This window comes from Stegodyphus dumicola, chromosome 4, assembly GCF_044657685.1.
Source record: "Stegodyphus dumicola isolate Sdum_Otavi_A_Nest chromosome 4, ASM4465768v1".
In the NCBI taxonomy this organism is placed as follows: domain Eukaryota; kingdom Metazoa; phylum Arthropoda; class Arachnida; order Araneae; family Eresidae; genus Stegodyphus; species Stegodyphus dumicola.
The window spans coordinates 60,923,844-60,938,212 of NC_140771.1; the positions used below are offsets into that span (position 1 = coordinate 60,923,844).

The 14,369-nt window shown below is 31.2% G+C and overlaps 1 protein-coding gene across 3 annotated transcripts in view; it reads right to left on the reverse strand.

Moving 5' to 3' along the window:
* Positions 1-14,369, reverse strand: part of LOC118197492 (mitogen-activated protein kinase kinase kinase 7-like) — a 135,126-nt gene that overhangs the window by 111,098 nt on the left and 9,659 nt on the right. The window contains exons 2-5 of one of the 3 annotated variants that reach the window (XM_085815003.1): positions 13,944-14,001; positions 5,869-6,080; positions 5,721-5,770; positions 2,087-2,180 (exon numbers count right to left, since the gene is read on the reverse strand). In XM_085815003.1, the coding sequence (XP_085671129.1) occupies positions 2,087-2,143 (57 nt within the window). In that variant the 5' untranslated portion in view covers positions 2,144-2,180; positions 5,721-5,770; positions 5,869-6,080; positions 13,944-14,001. The remainder of the gene's footprint in view (positions 1-2,086; positions 2,181-5,720; positions 5,771-5,868; positions 6,081-13,943; positions 14,002-14,369) is intronic. The other 2 variants (XM_035369004.2, XM_035369003.2) reach the window with 2 other exon arrangements.

Below are 14,369 nucleotides of genomic sequence, written 5' to 3' on the forward strand. Positions count from 1 at the left end.
ATATAAAGATTCCTTCACATTTTTTTACTAAAGCTTTTCTTATAAACATAGTTCATATGTTCTGATAAAAATCAGAACTTTTTTTTAATTATACTTCAAATTTCTAGTGCATTTTAATACTCTGCATCATATAAATCACAATGAATGCAAATGCTTTAACCCTTTGATGCATGCGATATTATTTTTATAATTTTTTAAACTAAAAACTCTAGAAATTAAATATTATGATCCTAGAGACAAATAATATACGGATTTAAAAAAATCTACTCTTGCCCATTGTTCTGTGGGTGGTGGTCGCACTGTGAAACCACCGCGCATCTAGGACTTTGAAACTTACCGAGGTAAGTAGGAAAAAAAAACTTACCTTTCTCCGTGCGCATTTCCAATAAATGACGAAATTTACGAATTTAAAACAAAATGCATGTAGGAATTGCATAATATCTAATACATATATTTTTTACATTATTTTACAAAGTAAATCGTCTGAAAAAATAAACATTTATGTAATTTTTCTATAGCAGTGAAAGTACCTACATAATTAGGACGTTTGGCTACATGGATTAAAAAACTCAATAAAATAAGGATAAAAAAAAAAGACTCAGTTTTTTTTTTTTTTTTTTTTTATTTCAAAGAATAAATATTTTTTGTGTCACTGTTCAAAGCATGTTTTGTCTTTTTGGTACATGCATGCCCACATTGCACGTTTTGCCACATGTAGCTTCTTCTACGAGGTTTCTTCCTTGTGCTACAAAATGTACACTGATTTGATCTAAATTTCACTGGTATATGTCCAGTGTTATTTAGTTTCTTTTCATCTGGCACATGAAATTTGTGGTTTTTTTATGTTAATGAGGAGGGGGCTTGGTCTTTTAGGCTTTGATACGGATCATTCGTTTCCCATTCATACTTATTTTATTTGTATTTCGTCACAAAATTCAGAATATATTTTTAACTTAAATAAAACTTTACGCAATTTCTATTTTTAATTACAGCAAGGTATATTTACATTAAATTTAAACCACAGGAAATAATTTATAAAATCACAATACTAGCTTGGGGAGCAAGTGTGTTGAGGTCAGAGAAAAGTCTCTGGAAAAGAAAGACTTTTTTACTGGGCAGGTGCATGTATTGTTTAGTAATAAAATAACTCTGTGATTTCACAACCCCTTATTTATATCCGGGTAAAAATAAACATTCCTATTTGAGAAGCAAACAAATGCCATTGTGAAGAGCAGTGGTTTCAAGGCGGGACCACCGAGCTTCTAGAGTATTGTGACACAATGCTCAAGTGGTGCAGTGGTCGTGCCCTGAAAGCACAAAGCAAATGTCATACATATAGAGGTTTTTTTAATATATGCAGTTTAATTATTGCTATTTTTTATTGTTTATGATAGAAATCATGATGTGCGATGAATAACTTTTGAAATTTAAAGTTGTTTATATTAATAAAAGGAAGTTATTTTATCTCATTGAAAACAAATTTTAAAAGGCATCCGTTTTGAAGTACTAAGACCTAAAACACGTATGATTCTGCAGTCATTTTGTGTTATTTAGAGGTAAAAGATCAGTAATCAATTGATTTTCACTCAAAAATTTCAGAAGGAAGAGGAGAAAAAAATTCGAAAATTGGTGGTTTCAAGGCGCGACCACCGTGCGTCAAAGGGTTAAACTGAGAACACTACTAATGCATGGTTAATGCTATCTGCAAGAACTGCTAATTAAAAAACAAATTTACTCAGAAAATTTTGAAATAAAAACCTTTGCTTAAATTTCCTCATATTCTTACAACAAATCAATTTTTGTTTTAACTTTCACTATTTGAATTTTCATTATTGTTACTCTTATTAGATAGTTTGTTTTTATATAGTCACACATTAAAATTACATTTATGCTCTTAATTAATTAGTTGACATTCTATAGCACCAGTAACACATTACAAGTTAAATAATGTTTGAAACATTAGATTTGGTAGCAACACATTACAAGTGCATAAGAATATAATGATCATACTATAAACTTGCATAACAAAAATGCATTATTACGATAGAATATCACCAAATAATCAAAAACTGAATATACTTATTACCCCTTCCAAGGTGATTTCTTTAAAGTCAATTTCTTCAACAAATGGATTGCCTGCCATGGCAACAAATATTACGCTTTCTCACATAATTCAAAACCTAAGAGGGTAATAACAACAAACAAGAAATTAACAGGCATTAAATATAAGAAAATGCAAAATTAGATGAAATTCTGAAAAATTTGGCATATAACTAGAATTGTTTTTGTAATTTTTTTCATATATGAATTACCTAGCATAGTGCATACTATTACTGTCATTTAAATTTTGATTGCTACTAATTTTTAGAACTTAGTATATTAAGTCAGTTTTTTTATTTATTCACACATTTTCCAAATTTTAATTACCTATCACTATACACATAATAGAATTTATCCATTACACTAATCAAAAATAGAACAGTATTATATTACTTCCTAACTAATAATCAAAGTTAATGATTAATAAACAGCCTCTCTGACAATTAACTATTAAAAATAATTTTTTTAGAATGGGAGAAAACTATAAAAAAGTAACTGCAGACAGCAAAGAATATGAAATTTTAAACAATCTGATTTTTCTATATGCAGTTTTCTATATTGCATATAAAACACATCAGGATATATTTGGTTGGTTTGGTTTATTAGATTACAGCAAAGCACTCGAGGGCTATCTGCCTTAAGGGAGGGATGCCTTTGTGGAGGACTTTTTAAGAGAAACTGGGCTGTATACACGTTACACATGGGGGAAACCACGAAAACACCCATGCAGCCAGCTTGTTTGTGGGATTCGAACCTCGGACCGAACTACCAATGTTCAGCGACGTTACCTCTCGGCCGCTGGTGGGCCCAGGATATATTTGATGACTAAAAGTATAATTGAATTTAAATTTTTATATATATATTTTGTATACTTTTATGTTAATATATTAATTTTAAGCATGTTTAATCTTAGATACAATAAACCCCTGCTAAACATGAGATGTTATGTCAATAACATATCCCATGTATGGCAAAGTTAACTATAGAAGAAAAAAGGTGTTAGGTTATAGTTCAGATTATTATAGTATATATAATTTCAACAAACCAAACTATTATTCTAACTGAAAGGGAAAAATCACACAAATGTTAATTGAAAGGGTTTTTATTACTGCTTAAAATAAGCACATGACAGTATTTTTTTTAATAGCTGGTGATTTTTGTTTGGAACAATGATACAACTCATTTAAAGTTTTAAAATAAGGAGTGCAAAGGTTTTCGGTGCTACTTTGGTAGACGGTTGCACGGATTTTGGCGATGTACGTTGGCACAATTGTTGGTGCAGTTTTTACAATCGGCAGCCATCTTGAAAAATGATCTTTTTACGCATAGTAAAGTATTCGAAACTTAAAAAAAAATAAATATCGTTAAAAGTAATGGATGAATTTTTTGTTGAAAATGTCGTTTTTTTAACATGGCAGGCAAGTGTAAATTAACATTTACTATGAGTATAAAATACTAAAGTAAGCTTATTATTACTTTCATATAGCAAAGAAGATAATAAAAACACCGCTATAAAAACATTGTACCAACGTTTAATTAGATTAAAATATTACTTAAAAAACATTGTACCAACGTTTAATTAGATTAAAATATTACTTAAATTGAATATCGAATTAAAAACATTATACCAACATTTATGATAGGTTAAAAGAATTAAAATAGTATTACTAAAGTCAAATACTTTAAAATACATTATATAGAATATAATTAACATTAAAACATATGTGACAATAATTATCTCAGCAATTTTTGAAAATAGTGTATTAATTTTTTAACAAAAATTGAAGTATAGAATTATAAAATAAAAGAAAAATATGTACTTAACATTTTTTTGAGTCATTTAACCTGTTGTTTATTGATAAGTACCACAAAAAAATCGGAATCATAATTTAGATATCACCGAAAAAAATTTGAAAAATGTAATGATATCAAGCAAGGCCAGAAATTAAAAAAAATTATAAATAGGTAAAGCAATTTAGAGCCAAAGTAATGGATCATAAAGATTTAAAAAGAAAAAAAAAAAAAAAAAAAAAAACAAAAAAAAAAAAAACTTCCTCCAGTAATAGGTATTGTTTTTAAAATTCTTTAACCCCCCCGTGAAATATCATAAATAATAAAATTTTTATTTCAAATAAAAATGCAAAATTAAATTGATTTTTTAATATTTAGAAGGCATAAACAATATTTAAAACATGGAATTTATGCATAATAAAATGCATTATTTTAAAAATAAAATGACAACAAAGTATCGGTTACCATAAATAACTTATCCAGCAATTGGTTTACCATAAGTCGTATTACTCACCAAAAGAAAAATCGCCAAAATACGTGCAACTGTCTACCAAAGTAGCACCAAGTTTTCCATATCTTTCATAAAGTGTCCTCTTTTTTCCTCATTTCGATCAAACTTCATTACAAAATCAGACTATTCGTGTCTTGTTTAACAATTAGTTTAACTTTTTACATGCTAAAGGCTCTTTATCTTCTTCACTATCACAGCTTTCACCATCTGCTGGTGTTATATGATCATCTAATTTTTCATTTGCCATTTTACGAGCATCATTCTCAACTAATCCTTTGATTTCTCCTTCTGAAAATCATATGTTACCTATTGCTTTTAGAAATTTGTACAATTTCCTCGGCTTCAATTTAAATTGATGGAATTCTTTAAAACTCTTAACAACTTCTGGCCATAGTTGATGCCAGCAAGCATTCACTGTTGATGAATTCACTTCCGCCCATGCGAGTCTAATCATTTCTATGCAGTGTCTTATATTAAATTGCTTCCAAAATGACCTTAGTGTGCTGTCCTTACCTTCATCTAGTGCTTTATTTGTAAAGATGTAAACAATAAAAATGTTTAATAGTTTAATGATTCCTTGATCTACTGGTTAGATAAGGAAGTGGTATTCGGTGGAAAGAACACCTTTATACATCTTTAAAGTGGATACAATGCTATGAGGGCTTCAGTTGTGCCTTGGAGCATTATTCAGAACTGGAGAATTTTAAAGTTCAGATTTTGATGTTCTAAATAATGTTTGACTTCTTTAATGAATGAATTTTCAAATCAGTAATTAGAGGGCTATTGCAACATAGCCGATGCTGTACAGAATACCATGTATAATTGAAGTTCTCGCACTAAACACATTAAATGGAGACAATTATGAAAGTGAGTATGCATAAAATCATGTTCTGCAAGTCCACATTTGGTAAGGAATTACTATATCTCTGAATTCTGGTGCAAATAAATTATAATCAGTAACAGGTTTGTTTATTTGAACTATGAGAAGTAACAAATTTTCACAGGAAGTAAGCAACTTTACACTAAATCTAAGAATACAAAACAAAACTGAAAAAATAATCTTAAACTTGGAAGTGGGTACTTAAGTATTATCCCACTGACTGTGGAACTGTCACCAAGAAATGCAATTTAATTGCGATCATGGATCAGCAAGAAATCACAAAACACTCATAATAATATTTGCACTTTCATTTGATGTAGTCCGATTTATTCTCGATTAGCCATGATTTGTTTTTATGAACAAGGATATAAATTAACTGTTGTTGCTGTATTTGTCTTTGCATTAAAAAAAAAAAAATGATCAAAATTTTGAACCCACCTTCTACAAAAGAGCAAGCAGTGGATCATTTTCAAAATTATGGGATCCTACTATAAAAAAATGTGCATTAGTGGACATGATATGATCAGTTGAATATGGCTGAAAAATTGGAGTGCTTAGAGTATGCTTTGAGAAAAGTCAATGTTACCTTTTGTCAACAGATGGCATTGACAGTTAGCTACACTGGATTTCTGATGTCAGAATTACGAGTTGGTTGCTACCTTTGGCAGGATTCTCGCCAAGATCAAAATGGAACTTTCTGCCAAAGACCATTGAAGCTAATGACCGGGGTAACCATAGCAGCACTGCATTTGGATTTAATTAACACAATGCCTTAAGCTATGGACACTATCTGAAATACTAGAGGTAAAAAGGTTTCAGTAGGAAGTATATAAGCTTTTTTCAAAGCAGAAAGAAAATACATTCAGTGATCATCTAAAATTATTACTGTCCCCTGTTAACGGCCGTAAAGAATTAATAAATATCGTCTGTTCATTTACTGCCTTCTGTAGATTTAGTAAATTATATTTGAAGACACTGACTCACTTTTCGGTAGGATTATAAACTCTAAGATAATAATTATTAATAATCAAAGCAACCTTTTTATCTTCCACAGAAAGCAAGTGTTATGTTGTTAATTTTTTTATTCTTGTTTTATTTACAAATTTTGATCTATTCAGCATCAGATATTATAACATTTTTATGACATAAAGAAAAAGTGACACAAGCATTAATCACTTGCGCTAAAAAGACGTGCCACACACGCCGAGATGTTTTTGTCTCAAACCGCGAGCGATGTGAACACCACGTCGATAGGCATTTATCGCAAAAATGAAAATAACGTGGTGCACACGTCGCCTAACAAAGAGATTGTTTATTTCTCGAGTTACAGCTCTGGATTGCACTTGCAGATGCGGAGCGGCGTAAATGAGACACTTTACCACTTGTTATATTGTAGCACACAGCACTGCAACCGTGAAGTTTAGTTGTAACACAAGTGGTTAAAATAAAAATAAAGCTGTTATAATCAAACTTCTTGTATGATAACTGAAAATGACCAATTTTTCTGAAACACAGATAAAACATTGGTATTCAACATCATTTCGTTTAAACAATCATCTCCACAGAAAACCAAATCCTTTGGAAATGTAGAAGATTGTATATTCTATTCTGTAAATGTCTTCAATTTAAATAATAAATCAGAGACTGAATATGGTATTTTCATCATCCTCACAATAACATAGCATATATACATATATATGTCATATCTGACTAGTGGCAAAGCTAGAACATTTGCCCCTGGGGCAGACCCTGAGTTTGTCCACCTGGGCATCTTTGAATTTCTCGATCCTCTTGATATACGAAAATAACTTTCAAAAATGTAAAAATGACATAAAGAAAAATTAATTTACTCATAAAAATGACATAGAGAAAAATAATTTTAAGCTACCTTTATTTTTGAAGAAAAATTATAATTCAATCATTTAAAAATTTTATTATTATTATTATCATCATGATTTGTTTTCTAAACTACCTTTAACACATTAGAGGCCTATTTGATTGCTCCATTTGCTGCTATGCTGATAGAACAGACCTATTTTTTAAATGCAAAATTTATCATTTGTACTTCTGAAATGGTTTTCATTAAAAAAAATTCTCTTATTACAACTAGAAACACTGAAAGCAATTGTGGGAGAAGTCTGCAGCAGTATTACAATATTTGGAACTTTGTTCTGAAGAATTGTATTTTAGAATAAATTATAAAATGCCAATAGGACCACCTTTCACACATTCCTAATTTTTTTTTTCTTTTTTTTTTTACCAATACTAATGCAAATAAAACTTTGAAACATTTCTCATTTACCAAGGAATTCTTTCTCATTAATCTTTACTTGTACAGTTCCAATTAGTGGACAGCAGTAGGCAGTAGCTGCTGATCCACAGTCTAGTTTCTAAGTGTTGAGCAGGGTTGTAGATTGTTATGTACCTAAGTGCAATTCTTAGGTACAAAACAATCTACAACCCATACTACAGTACTCCAGAAATATTTTACCATCATATTGGTAAGTATCATATATAAGTACTTGTGTATTAATCAGGTGTAATTTGTGCAGCATAGTATATACAGGTATTTGTTATCTTCGTTAATTGTGTATTACATATACATGTTTAGGAATCAAATATGTATAACTAGTGTATTATATATATCTATATATTAACCTTCATAAATTGTGCATTATATTTATGTGCATTAATGTATATAAATAGTGTATTATTCATATGTACAACTCTAGTGTGCTTATTATATAGATATCTTCTTACTGTAATGTGTAGTAATACATGTATTATATATAAATATGTTGTGTATTAGTGTATATATACATCCAATAACCGTGCTAGGTATGAACATATAGGTGTTTTTAATTATCATAATGTATTTACGTACTGTATTTTGGTATATTTATAATGGTGATGTGTTTTCACTTAGCCCTTGTAAGGGAATATGTAATCTTTATCTTTACTGCACTTTATCTGATTTTACAAACTCCTGATGTTGTCATGCGAGGCACCAGAATGGCAGGTACTTGACGACAGCCGGTTAATTATATAAAGCCATTTGAGAGTCTGGCCCTGCATTCACCTGTCACCACCACCTCATTAACCTTTTAATGAATGATACTCAATGAACTCAGCTCTATTCCAGTGATTTAGTACTATAAATTTATAATGTGATTGTAGCTTGCATTACAAATTTATGAATGACAGATATTGTGCATATTGGGAAGAAAGAATTCCTTAATCTTGTAAACTCTGAAGGCTTAATGTCACCATGATAATAATTTAGTTGATATTCGTAATTTTAAAGTTTTAAAGAAATAAAAATGGTATAAGAGTGCGCAGCTGTTGAAATCTCGTGGTGATTTCTTTGGATGCCAGACCTACAGAAAAAATTACTTTTCTTCTTAAATTAATTTCATATGCAAATTCAGAATTTTGCTGATTTCCATCTGTTTGAACCATCCACAGAACTAACCTCTATTAAATATTATTTCATATGAAAACGCCACCTGCAAAATGGTGTCATCCGAAGTAGCCTGGCTCACTCTAGCTATGCCACTGTGTCTGACATCACAAGAATTAAAGAAAGGAAGATGAAGTTTGCATACATAACAAAAAGCATTAATTAAATTTATATGAAAAATACAAAAAAGGAAGCAAGTTACCTGGATAAAAATATGTGTCTGTTAGTTATAAAAACATGTGAATACATTGTAAATTTAAGTTCTGATATCTGTGTTTCAGCTCTTTATTAGCACTTGGCAGTAAGCCTTACTATTTTCTCTTGAACAGGAAAATTAAAATTCAACGTCTTTCAAAAAAGGAAGTGTTACCAAGCTATGTGCTGTTATATCTATAATAAGGAACTTGCTGATTGATTATCCACTGATATGCATCAACTTATGCACGATAATGCCTATAATTGACAGTGTTGTAAACCATGCATTAGCTTCAAATTTTTACATATATGAAAACAAGTTTTAAGATCCATCAGCAGCCCGTGGTAAATTGTTTAAAACAGGTAGATCAACTCCAGTTCACACCCCAGCGAATGAACTGTCTGCATTGAAGTTTTCACGATTTAAGTGTAAGAACTAATTCTCCTTAGAAGGACACTATAAAAAATGTTTGCATTTATAGCTTATAATGTATCAAAACACCAACAGGATCTCTTGTAGTGAAGCTGGTAACATTAACAAAGTTTAACTTGATTCATGAATGAAAAAAAAAAAAAAAAAGATTACAAATAATTATAACATAATGCTTTGTATATGATGGACTGTCATGGAATTTTCCCTGGTATCCAGAATTTTTACATTTTCAATCTTTTTGGCAAACAACTTCAGTTACTGCCTCGACTTCTTTAGAATTAGATAAATCTCCGATTTCTGTATTAGGAAGAATCTTTTTCCATGATTGACTTTGCGTGTTTGTTTTTTTACACACTCTCACGCACAGTAATGAGCATGCCTGCCCAGGCATGCATGGATAATTCGCAAACCGGATGATTCACAGCCAGATAACCAAGAGTATACCACATATATTTTTATAATTTTGCTTTGTTGAATTATGAATGCAAGTTTTATTAATTTGAGCCGCCATTTAACATGTGAAGCAAAGTATAAATAATCTTTGAGGGAAAAAAAAAAAAAAAAAAACTGAACTAAGAATTTTTCTACCTGAATGCAGAATATTATTTTAGTAATATTTTATCTGAACGTATATTCATTAATCTATTTAGAATATTTTTATCTGAATGCAGAATATTCTTTTAGTAATATCTGAAAGTCAATGCAGAATATTCTTTTAGTAATATACACTACTTCAAATTTCCTTTGTCCAATATTATTCAGTAGAATATATATATATATATATATATTTACGTTTTTTGTAACATTACTAGTGATACATCATCATTATATAAAAATATGTTCAAGTTTATTTATTTATTTGTTTTATTTCCAATATTATTTAAATTAAAATCTTCCACTTGAAAACCTATTATGGAGAGAACAAAATATTAATTTATTAAAATACCCAAGTGCTCTTCCTAGAAGCCCAACCTGAAAAACTATTCTGATGCCAACTCACCATTTTTCATAAAGGTCTGAACAGCTTTATAACAATTTAATATTTTACCTAAGAGTACAGACACTTATTCAAAGTCCCTTTTCATAAAGATTCCAAATATATATCTTTCATATCCTGCTTAATTAATTAATCAGTAACTGAAATGAAAATCAAATATGCATAAGGGTGACAACGATCAGTTTCAAGGGAGAACCTGATCTCCAGTTTGTGCACGCTCCCTGTTGTGGCAGTGTTATGATGGTGTCCCAATTTAATTGCATCCTATTGTTATTGATAAAGTTCATTAAAATACTTCAGAATAAATGGTAGTTCAGCATTCATTCATAATGTGGGACTGGACTGTTCCTGTCACTGTGTCCTTGTCCTGTGTCAGAGGGAACTTTAAATACATATCCTCGAAAAAATAGCGAACGATTTATTTTTCATGCTCTCAAATGCTTATTGAGGTCATTTTAGGCATTAGCTCTTACAAAAATATTTATTAATAGCATAATTAAACAAGTAGATTTTTTAAAGGTTACTGATAAATTTTACATTTCAGAAAGTATGGAAATAGTAATAAATGTTTCACATATATATATTTTTATAAAGACAATAGGTATTTAATATGCAACTCAATACTTACACTTTTTTAAAAAGAAAAATCATAAAAAAAATTTATGTACTGCATTTATTCGTTTAAATTCCAGTTTATTAAACCTTTCAGCAGGAAATAAAATTTTGGCCTTGGGAAATTTAGAAGCCTATTATTGAATACACTTGTGCATTAGCCCTAGCAAAATAAGTACTCGCTTAGAGCATCACGTAAAGATGCTCAAGAACTCAGAAAAGGACCAAGGACCAATGCGATGTTTATGAAGTACATTTGTAAAACATTTACAGTTATTTCTGCATCAAACATTTACAGTCATCGAAATGAAAGATGGAAATACATAAGGGAAGCATTGGCTGAAAAGACTGTAAAAAATATCATTACGGGTTAAACAGAAGATTAGAAAAGAAGTCCTCTGTGGATGAGAACCATGGCATCTTGAAGAAAGCCTGTATAAAAAGGGGGCAGTTACCCGTCTGGCAAGCAGGACTGGCACTATGTATTTTGCGCTCAAGGCAATCTTTGCGAGTATTAAATTTGTGAGTCATCTAGATGAGCAGCCAGTTGATCCACTGGCTCCTGGACTTGAGCAACTCTGACTGGGTGGCAGTCTCTGAGTTGCTTGCTAGGCTGCCTCGAATTTCATGGCATACACCAAAGCATTTTTTTAAATCCTTCACATCCTCATTCTCAGGGTTTTTTATATCTCATGATCTTAGATGTCATCGATGAGTACTGATGTAACAATATTTCCTAAGTCTCTGTTGGGCAGTTCAAAAAAGGAAGACGGGACAGCCTTTCAACATCTGTGATGAGCTCCTGGAGTGTTTCTGTGAGCTTCTGTTGGTGAGATTTTAGCTGAAGCCAGCTATAGATTTTCAAACATTTCTCCCCAAAGCGCAACTCTAACATGCTGGATAGAGCTTTGAGGTCTAGCATCCAGTTTTCAAGCAGAATTTGAAGAATATCCGGTGCATTAGGTCTCAGAGAAGCAGCGAGATGGCAGGCTTTAGCTTCAGAATCCCATCCATTTCTGCTAGGTACTATAGAGAACTGCGTTTTGTACACTTGCCAGATAAACTTTCCATCGTATAATGAGAGCTTTAGAGAGGGTCATGACAACATACATTTGAATTTAAAGGCATCAGAATGTGATCAGCTGCCATTATGGATTTCCTTAAACTTTCAATTCTTTGGAAACAGCAGCAGAAACTCTGCCATGAATTTGTTGTTGGATGGCAGAAACTCTGCCTTTGATGTTTTGTTTGACAGAAGAATCTCTCCTTCAATTTCTCCAACTTTATTTTCAACCATGTCTGTTCTGCCTTCCATGTTAAAATTTTTTTTTTCTGTTATGCAAGTAATTTCTCTTTTCATTTCCTCTTGACCTGCTTCCAGAGTCGTAGCTAGGGTTTTCAGCGCCCAGGTACAACTGAAGATTTCACGCCCCTTATTCCTTGCCAAGGATGGAAAGTCGTAACATCAGTTTGGCACCCCTTGGATTCTGTGCCCGGGAACAGATGCCTCCCCTTGCCCCCCTCTAGCTATGCCCCTGCCTGCTTCAATTTTTTCTTAAACTGATTTGACAGCCCCTTCCATCTATACCTTAACCCTTTTGCGATGGTGCACCTTTGTTTGAGACGCTTGTGCAGGATGGAAGGGAATCGTAGGCAATCAATCATACAGGACGGGGATTTTGCATAGCTAAGCCTAATTTTATAAAAACAAAATCAGAAGAAAAGAACTTTCACTTCTAGCATTGTAATTTTTGGTATCATTTTAGATTATTACTTGAGCTCTTATATATGTTAAAATTAGCACTTAATAACCTTTTTTCCTTTATTTTACATGAAAATATATTTAAAAAATTGCTTTTCTTGTAAAATAAATTTCGGATACTCTAATCAAATTATTCCAAAGTTTTAATAGATAAAATCCATCAATAAAGTTTAAAATTAACAAAACAACACAATAAAGACTAGTTACATTAAGAAGTAACAAAATTAAAAATGAAGACTGAGTGTGGAAAATCTCAAAGCACGGAGAAGTATCACTTTCTAACCCTTAGAAAAAGTATCACTTTCTAACTCTTTAGAAAATGAATCATCACTCTTATCTATGTTAGTAAATAGTTTATTAACAATAAGAGCGTATTCTTCCGCTGATAAATAGCGCCTTCCCACCATAATAGACTGGAGGTGAGGCTTGAATGTTTATATTACATGCGGGTATTTAAACAGCCCACCTCTGTTTATGCTTTCCCTCCTTCCCACCCTCGTAACAGCTGATGAGTAAAATACCAAAGTCAGGTAGAATATATCAAACTCAAGGTCAGGAATCTAAAACTGTGTTCATTTCAAAAGTAATGGACATAGGATGCCATCTATTATGATGATTATGATTAGCGGTAAATGTCATTTTGGTGTTGGCGACAATATTCAAAATCGCACCAAGGCTATATCATATACTAGGATTTTACCTACTTATTTAAGATTATATGACACACATTTTTAAATATATACTCAAAACTAATTAATGTCATAAAATGTTTTGCATAAAATTTAGTAGTAAACAACATACAGTATTGGCAATTTAATACAATACTTTTAACAATAGACTGTGTAAAAAAAAGGTACTTGCATATTATCTCATCAACCCTGAAATTGTCCGATTTAGAGCTACTTATGGATATATGTGACATAACTAGAAACTCATAATATCAGCTTTATTTTAATGTTCATAATTCCGATCATTTCCAGATAAACACCTTTACGTTTTGTGAAAAAGGATATACATAACCTATCATTGCCGTATTTTCCCCCTGCATTCTGAAAAAAGCAGTTATTAAAATCTTGGACCTGCATTTTACAGAACAATAAACAGCAGATTATTTTCAAAGTTACATGATCCTGCCATCAAAAAAAGTGTTTATTTAAGGACATGATATTACCAGCAAAACAGTTATAGATTGAAACACTTACCTATGGGAAATCTGCACTCAAAGCATTCTGAACAGAGCTTTTAATAAAATAAGATGACCTAACAAAAAAGAAATTGATAGAAAAAGTTTTGTAAAGTGCAGGAACAAAGTGGATCAAATACTCATAGTTTATTAAACAAAGAGGCATCAAAATCTGCAGGAACGACGATTGAGTAACTTTGGCAGAACTTCTGCGAACTTTCATGGCCAATGGGATATTATGTAAATGCCAAAAGAAATAATGTGCATGAAAAATTACCCCTCCTCCACCGCAGATAAAAAGAGGAGGTACAATTTTTCAAAAAATTTTGGGTAAAGTGTAGAATTGCCCACTTATATGACACGTACTGAGGTGTACATGGATAAAGTCAAGAGAGTGCGTAATGCCAAGTTTGTGCAATTCTCTGATTTTTTTTTAAAGTTAAAA